Source organism: Lytechinus variegatus, chromosome 7, assembly GCF_018143015.1.
Source record: "Lytechinus variegatus isolate NC3 chromosome 7, Lvar_3.0, whole genome shotgun sequence".
Taxonomy (NCBI): Eukaryota; Metazoa; Echinodermata; class Echinoidea; order Temnopleuroida; family Toxopneustidae; genus Lytechinus; species Lytechinus variegatus.
The window spans coordinates 28,533,108-28,541,909 of NC_054746.1; the positions used below are offsets into that span (position 1 = coordinate 28,533,108).

An 8,802-nucleotide genomic window follows, 5' to 3' on the forward strand; every position below is an offset into this window, starting at 1 on the left:
TAGATTTTTTAAAATCGAAAAAAATATTCAAATATAGGATTGAATTTTCGATGAATCCGATTAAACTATTTACTGTACCTGAAATTTTATTCATAAAGATTTGAACTAGACTAACTTCTTTACCCCTGTCGCGCGTTAACCAAAGCCGCTCGACGGAACATTCATAATTTCACCGCCCGAGCCACCGGCGCGGTAAACGCTGAGAGATAGCGATTGCAGCTAGACACTTTAGTACCGAGGAATACATCTGGATGGTTTGATGTCTAAATGCCTGATGTGGCCATCCCGTACATTGAATATAACTGAAATTAGATGATGGCATCTTCCAAACAATTCCAAGGAAAGAAGAATCAAGCAAAGGATGTAATTGCAGCACTTTGTCATATTCTGAATTCACATTCTTCAATAACCAGGATTACCCCTGAGCAGTTTAGACAAGCAAAGTTTGATCAACCTGAAGCTGTAAGTAGATCTAGTCATTCTACTTTTTTTCTAGCGTAGATCTTGACTCTAATTAGCAGATTAGCGTTTATGAAAATCAAATTCAAACTCAGACTCAAAGAGTAAAATGATTTGAATAAAAAATCAAGAGGGAAATTCTTTTTACTTTAGTAGACCCAAGTCCCAAGTTTGTCTAAATCTTTGACTTTTTTAGAAGGTCGATCAAATGAATATTCCTCATTAGGGTCTAGATCTACTAAAACCAAATTTGTAAACTGTATCAACTGCAACTTGTGGATTAGAGCTTTATTTGTATTCATGTTTAATTTGAATGATTAGGTATTAACTTCCATTGTTGAGCTGTGTGTTACAATTAGAAATCATTTACTAAAAGAATGCTAAACTCAGAAATGCCATATTGTTCCTTTTTTTTTATTGTTGTAATTTATGTACATGTACCTTCTTATTTCACTCAGATTTCATCAATGTGGTTGTTACTCCAAGAACTACTGCAACTCAACTTTAAGTTATCAGTTATCAACAAACCTACAAAGACTAGCTTCAAAAAGGCAGATTTTCAGTCAATACTTTACCAGATTGGTTACAGGTGCCCTGGTTTCCATGGCGATGATGTTGGAAGCAGAGACATCCTCCTGGCCATAGGATGGCTCCTTGCAAAGTCAAGCTTTGTGTCTGAACTGGTGAAAATCAAGCTACAAGATTCATTCCAATCAATTTCAAGCTTTCATCTTGGAGCAGCTCAGAAAGCCTTAAATTCAGGGAATGACAAGACTTCATCTCAGGTGAGGATAAACACTTTAGATACATGTAGAGCCTAATTTTTTTAAAAGAAAATAAGAGGACCTAAGTTATAGTAATTGCATTCTTTTAATCTTAAAATAAATGGTTAGATTGAAATTGTATTCTTTCATTTGATTTATCAATGCAAATAAACGAACATGGTTGATACTTATTGATGATATTTATCATACAAAATCTAGCATACTGAAGATTAAAACATTACCTTTCTCAAATTGCTTACAGCCAAATTGCATTATGCTAAATTCAAAACAAAAATATATATAGCACTAATCATATGAAATAATTAGATGATTTTGTGGGAACTTTAGATACCGTATTACATAGTTAAGCTACACTGATTGAAAGTGGATGCAAGAAACTATAGGCCTAATCAAAACTCATAAATCTAAGAATAAAAAGTGAGAAATTATCCCCAACTAATTCACCAATGCATCTCTTTGTTTCAAATGGCATAGCTATGGCCTAAAGATTAATTACCGGTAGTAATATTGAAATGATTTTTATTCATCCATCCTCTGATCTTCATCATGTTACATTATTAAATCCATCCTCTAATCTCGCATCAGAAAATATTTGCTCTTTTCAAACTATTGTTTTAGGGGCTAAAGCAGACTGTCCCATCGTCTCCCAATGGACAGGCCAAATACCTTGTGTGGCTGATGGGGCGACTCAAGTTAACTCTGAAGGCTCTTTTCTGTGAACAACAAGGTCTATGTGCAGCAATGCATCACATACATGAAGCTACTCAAGGCGTTAGCATGCCACATCCTAGTCCTATTAATCATCTTACAGCATGGGAGACCTTTATACTCAGACATCCAAAGCAGTTACAACAAGTAAGATGGGGTTTTTATTCCCACACAAACTCATGTTACATCTACTGATATGTATCAAGGGTAAATTCCTAAGCATCTTTTTATGTCAGTTTTAAGGCTCTTTGTGAACATCTATTATTGAAAAGCTTTAAAATACACCTATTATTTGCATTGTCCTTTTCCTCACATTAACTATGCACACCCTACAGGTACAGGTCACCTTTGATGGTGCCAAAATATTTTAGGTGACAATACTCCAGTGATAAAATAGAGTAGATGATGTTTTAACTCCCCATCTGTCATGTACACTATGTTTGATTTATGAATGGTTAAGGCCCCCCAAAAAGATTTCTGATCTGATGTTATTTTTTAGTGGGTGTGGCTTGGCTGATTTGTAAAATAAGCATAACACTTCTCGGAATCTGATTTGTGAGACTTTTTAGTGATATAACCTGCTGACGTAAATCATAAAATATCCCCAAAGTTATAACAGTACAACAGTCTTCAGAAGATCAATCCAGGCTTGTAAGTGCCCTACTGTCAAGGTTATGGAGGATGGAACTTGAAAAACCTTTTAAGAAATACTCCATAACATTATTTCAAAAGACTCCTCTCTGTAACAATACCAGTAGAAAGAGTTGAAATTAATTTTCAAGATAAACTCTTGCTATCAAATCTGACAGGTCAGAGTCTACAGTGCTTTTATAGAGTGGAATCTTGCAAAATCAAATCAGTTGGTCAGTCTGCCTTCTACTATTTACATTCTTCCTTTTGTAATATTTCATGTACAGTATAGTTTAATGATGGTAATAGTGATGAAACCAGCTCAATTATTTCTTCAATTGTTAGTGACTAAGGATAGGCTATTCATGGACGGTATAAGTAAAGATTTTTTTTCTGTTGTATTTTTCTTAGTACCTTTTGCACCTTGATAAACAAGCATCTCTTCTTCAAGCATGTGTAACCTGGAAAGAAGCCGAGCCTGTATTTTGGCAGTGGATGGTGAGTAGAGTTGTAATCAAATTGGAAAAAAATCTAATTATAAGCCTTTTAACTCAATAAGCTTAATGCCCTAGGTAACTAGGGCTGTAATCTTTGTGTAATATTTGAAATGACATTGTGTTCAGTGCAATAAAGATCATGTTCACTCGAATTATTACCGTAAGCAAGCTGAATAGAAGAATAAACATGGGGAAAAATAATGAAAACCTGAAAGAAATTTTGGATGGAGAAAAAAAGTGCGACAGAAGTAATACCAGGGTATCATGTGGTAATACCATTTTATGAAACAATGCAAAAGTTAGAAGAAATTCCTCATATACTGGGTATACTAGGCATTTAATTACAGGATATAAAGTTGTTGAGTAGGATTTCATTGCCCCCTTCCTCTCTTCTCTCATCCTCAAAAGATGAATATTATTTTATCCCTCTTGATTCAAATTGTTCTGTATTTCAAAAGACCTTTTTGCCTTTGAAATCACTGAAACACCCAAGGCTGATGATTCAGAGTTCAAATCATTGCCCAAAATATATATTACCTGTAAAGATTTGATGGAAATGTATTACAAAGGTATTGCATTTCAAAATCTAAGTACCAGTAGAATAATTTTTCAAATTAAAGTCAAATTTGCCTCTGGATCTTCTTAGTCTACACTCTGCAGTCACATACCCTTGGTTTTCACAGTTCACATAGTGAATAATGCAGAGTCTGAATTAGTGAGACTAGATTCACTATGTACTGTGGCTGGCTGTTATTTGACACAGACAGAGTCATTGGAAGCTAGTCTTTACTCCAGACCTGTTATTGGTTGAAGTGTCAAATATGAGTCTGTGCTTGCAGACAGAATCTATACTGGTATTAGTGAAATAACTGTGACTTAAAAAAATAACTTTCATCACTAAAACTGATTATAGGACACATTATTTCTAATTATATTGTGCTCCCACAACTGGGCGTTGTGGCTTGCGCCTGTAATCCAAGCTGTGGGGAAGTTACAAATTGATGCAAAGGTTTGAGGTTCGAGCCCTGATCACGTCTTTTGGATGGTGACGTAAATAATCATACCTGATTGATACACGTCTGTCAAACACTCAAAATACACACACTATATTGTGAATCCTTACAAATTTTGTTATAGATAATTTCACAAACTTATGCAAGGTTGACTATATTTATGCCTATTTTCTTCTTCCACACTGTGAAGCTGTGATCCTTTGAAACATTTATGGTTATGTGTGATTTCTTCAACCACAGGTGAGCGTCCACGAAGCGAAACTGTCGTCTGATCCAGAGAGCGCTGTTCCACCCATCTCATCCAACAATCAATATGCCCAACACATGGTAGCAACCACAAAGTTATCTAGACGATTACAGCAACTAGATGATCTTGAGAATGAACTAACCAGAGAGTGCAAAAGTTTGGAGGATGAACTTGAATCAAGAGGGGTCAATGACCTTGTCAATCAGGTAAAATCATATATAATAATTTCATGATGAAAATTTCAATGTAGTGACCCCTTCATAAGGAGAATGATAAAAAAGAACAGTATGGAAATAGGTAAATAGTTCATGAAATATTAATGGAATATATGAAATAATTGCTTCACAAGAAATTGAATAGGAAGATCAGTGAATAGATTTATTTACTTATTTATTCATTTATTATGTCTTATTTTACCAGGGTGACTCTGTCAGTTGTTCAAACACTGTTATACTTAGAGGCCCTGGAATACAATAACAAAAAATACATTAGAAAACAATTACAGAACATGAACATAAAACTTATTGTCATCTACATATAGTTCAGTGGAGTGGAATCAGCAACCGCATGGAGTAAGGCACATGAAATTGTTTGTTGGTATACTAAAATTGGTTAGAAATATAGATATGTAAGATATATTTTACTGTATTAGGTGAGTGAGTCATTTACTAGAGGAATTTTATGAGGGGTGTTAACTAGTTTTGGGTCACTTTCCAGAATCTTGCAGAAAATGTGTATGTGGAAGGTGCCTGCCTTACATCATGCGGTAAACAATTCCACTCCACTGCACCAACATGGGAAAAAGCTTGTTTGCCAGAATTTGTCCTTGCTTTTGGTATCAAAAGTCCATCAGTTATTGCAGCTCTGGTTCTGTAACTATGAATAGAATTCACTTTGTCAAATAAATTGGTCAGGTATTTTGGTGCCTGTCCATTTATAGCTTTATATACCAGCTTTATACATAATTGCATTTTCCACCGATTTTCAATTGATGTCCAGTTCAACTGACTCAAAACATAATCTGTGGAAGTACGTGTACCAACTCCAAGGACAATTCGTGCCATTTTATGTTGTTTCACAAGCGATTCTTTGGTCGCAATTGCACAATTTGACCAAGCAGTGGTCATTCTGCTATGATTCAGGATTTTCTAAGTTACATTACTATTGGGTTGGTAGTGTGGAGGGGTGTTGTAGGATGTCAAGTAAACTCTCCAAATACAGTCATAAGTAAAGATAAATAGCTGCCTAACACATTAAGTATTGTCTGTGTAAAAGGTCTTAACTGATAATACAAGATATCCAGTGACTATGACGAAATGTGATATTAAATTGCTGAATGAATAAAAAAATTGATTTGAATGTTTTGGTGTAATTTGTTAATACATTACTTGTATATTTGGTTAATTGTAAATTCTTTTTAATAATCATATATGTTAATAAACAAATTGGACAAATTCTGATATATGATTCATAAGAACCAAAAACAACAAACTGTACAGACAGCAAATTTCATTTTGAAGTGGTGAGTAGTTTTGCACAAGATATATTCTGCAATTCTATAATGTTATGTTCTTTTCATGTTGTCTTCAAGTTGACAGCGTATTGTTTCTTTGGAAATATTGTTTGTTTTGGTTCTAGTTCTCATTGAAATCAGGATACAGGAAACAATTGTGTTGCTTTAAAAAGATATTTATCAACAACCATTCTATCTATTTCCTGGTTTTTGACACATCTTTTTCATGGATTTCTGAGAAGGAAGTTTACAGTTCATGCAAAAGTCCATTCAGTGACAGACCATGACCCGGAGGAGACAAAGCATTGGAGGGGCACTGTATTGTTTGTGAACAATGCTGTGCCCCTCCAATGCTTTGTCTCCTCCGGGTCACGGTCTGCCACTGAGTCCATTGATTATCTAGAGTATTATGCATCAACTTATATTAGTAATATCACTTTCATTTTCTCTTGCAGTTATCTGATCAATCCAACATACACAAGAGAAAGGTAGACATGGACAACGCAGTAAGAGCTCAGCTCACCAAAAGCTTTGAAGAACACCGGAAGAAGCACACAAAGAACTTTCCTCTTTCATCGGTTCAGTTTTCCTTCAAGCCTGGACAGACAAAGAATGCTCGCTTAAAAGCTGAACCTCTCCCTCCAAATACCCTCAACATCAGTGATGAGATAAAGAGAATGTCTGATGTTGCAAGAAGGCTGGAAGAAGAGCTGGACACTGTTAAACTCAAACAGCAGCAAATATTAGATGGCTTTGCAGAAGGGTTGATGAATGTTGTGTGCATCCCACCTATGTTAGAAAAGACTAGCTATTCATCATCAGGAACATAACAGTCCAAATTCGCAAAGGAAATTTATTTCAATCCCCCTCTTGGATATTTATATACTTAAATTCTCACTGAATGTGATTCAATTATATATACTTCCCCTTAATCAATTGACTACTGTATTCTTGAATTTCAATAGACTATGTGCAGGCACCGCCTGGTTCCAGTAGGCAAAGGATTAATGTGTTTCCATTATATTCATTGGGCATGCACAACAACTATGGAGGGGTTTCAACAGTGGTTTAGAATTTGTGAAAGACTATGCAAAGCTGGATTCGAAGTATAGATATGTATATTCTGAACGAGCTAAATTATGAGAGAGGTTATATACAGAATACAGGGGCCCATATTCTGAACTCTGGTTTAGATTAAACCCTGGTTTAAAGTTGTGGTTTAACTATGGAGAGCCAAGCGGGGCACAAATCCCTAACAGTACACATTCATTTTATTAACTCACATGACACCCAAATTGTTCATAATTGTCTTGGAATGACAACTAACATATTTTTCTTCCGTATAAAAGCAAAACGAAACAAAATAGTAGACCTAAGAAAGATGCAATATAAACAGAATCTTTTAATTTTTGGCTCACGATAATTTTAGCACGGAGTTAGACCGCGGTCTAAGTTATACCTGACTTCAGAATACGGGCCAGGAGGTTTAGATATTCACTCATTTGCCTTGAATTTTTATATACAACACGCACACCAATTGCAATTCAACTTTGGAAGGCAGAAAGTTTAAATAAAGTGTAAGTTCATCTATGCTATAGTCTGTAGCCTCTTCATTCTTCACATTGAATTATTTATTAAAAAAGAGCAAGAACAAGATAGGGAGAGAGAGAGAGAGAGAAACAGAAAAAAGAGAGCTACATGGGGATGGGGAAAGGAAAGATGAGTGTAAGGAAGAGGGGTAGATTATGTTGTATGCTTTTGAAAAAATGCATGAAAGAGATTTTTTTGTATTTATGTCTTAAATTGATTCAAATGCAATCACAATATTTACAAGTAATTAAAATAAAAGGAAATAGTATGAATAAAAAAATCAAACAAACTATTAAACAAGTATATAATAACAATATAGTAATAAAGATAAAACTCTAAATGTTGGCAACTAAGTTCAGTTAGGCAATAGAGGCACATTGAGTTACTCAGCCCAAACTAGTATCCCTAACAATGATAGAAAATTTAATTTGTGTAGCTCGATGATGTCATAAAACCTACAGAAAAAGGGTTTTGTGCCACCCTGACTTTGATTTTAGCTTTATTTCATATGGAGGAAGGTCCGGTGACATCTATATATATGTAGATAGTGAAAGATAGACATATATGAGATAACTGCTATGAGCTTGTCATGGAGGAGAAATGGCTGAGGAAATTCAAGCAAAATTTGATAATAGAAATGGAAATCATAGCAGCTCATTATTGTCTTTGATAATTATTGTTAATAAGTATTATCATAACCCTCTTCACTATTATATATGTAGTAGTGTACCATTGTTGGTTATTATATATCATTGCATTTAGATTATAATTTGAGTATAATGCACAACATATTTTTCAAACTGAAATACACATTTAAAAAGCATTCAGCATATACCGTAACCTTTTGAAGATAAGAAAAAAAAATGAAAATGAAAACAAAAATGAAATGAAAAAAAATAGAGAAACACATTCCACACAAATGAGATTACAGCTTTAGAAATAGAAATTCAAAAATGTTATATGGGAATGATGTATGAAAGCACTTTCTCATTTTTTTATAATGGAGCCCTATGTATAATGATTCCAACCCGTGTAGCATCAGATGGTTTAAATTAGATTTTAAAAATGTCATTATCAGTGAGAACTAAAATTATGATGACATTTTGAAGTATTGCATTGTATCTTGAAACAGTTATAATGCCTCATGTATATTAAGTGGTGTAAAAGATAATTTTCTCATGTAGGCTTGGGTATGAAATTTATCTGCTCCAGGGCATTAAAACATGGTTTGACATACGGTACCCAATTAGAATGTGAAAGATATTCACTGTAGCTTTTGTTGGTGAATACGCATATGATTATGATGATTGCAAATAAAATCAAATTCAATACAATATGAACATTTAAACTGAATTGATTG

The 8,802-nt window shown here is 34.3% G+C and overlaps 1 protein-coding gene across 1 annotated transcript; it reads left to right on the top strand.

The window, feature by feature from the left end:
• The first annotated feature begins 151 nt into the window (after positions 1-151).
• Positions 152-7,442, top strand: LOC121418908 (tubulin epsilon and delta complex protein 1-like). The gene is made up of 6 exons (XM_041613102.1): positions 152-462; positions 918-1,244; positions 1,863-2,099; positions 2,994-3,080; positions 4,333-4,545; positions 6,308-7,442. Exons 1-6 carry the CDS (start codon positions 313-315, stop codon positions 6,680-6,682), a joined length of 1,389 nt encoding a protein of 462 aa, XP_041469036.1. The 5' UTR covers positions 152-312; the 3' UTR covers positions 6,683-7,442.
• The last annotated feature ends 1,360 nt before the right edge of the window (positions 7,443-8,802 follow it).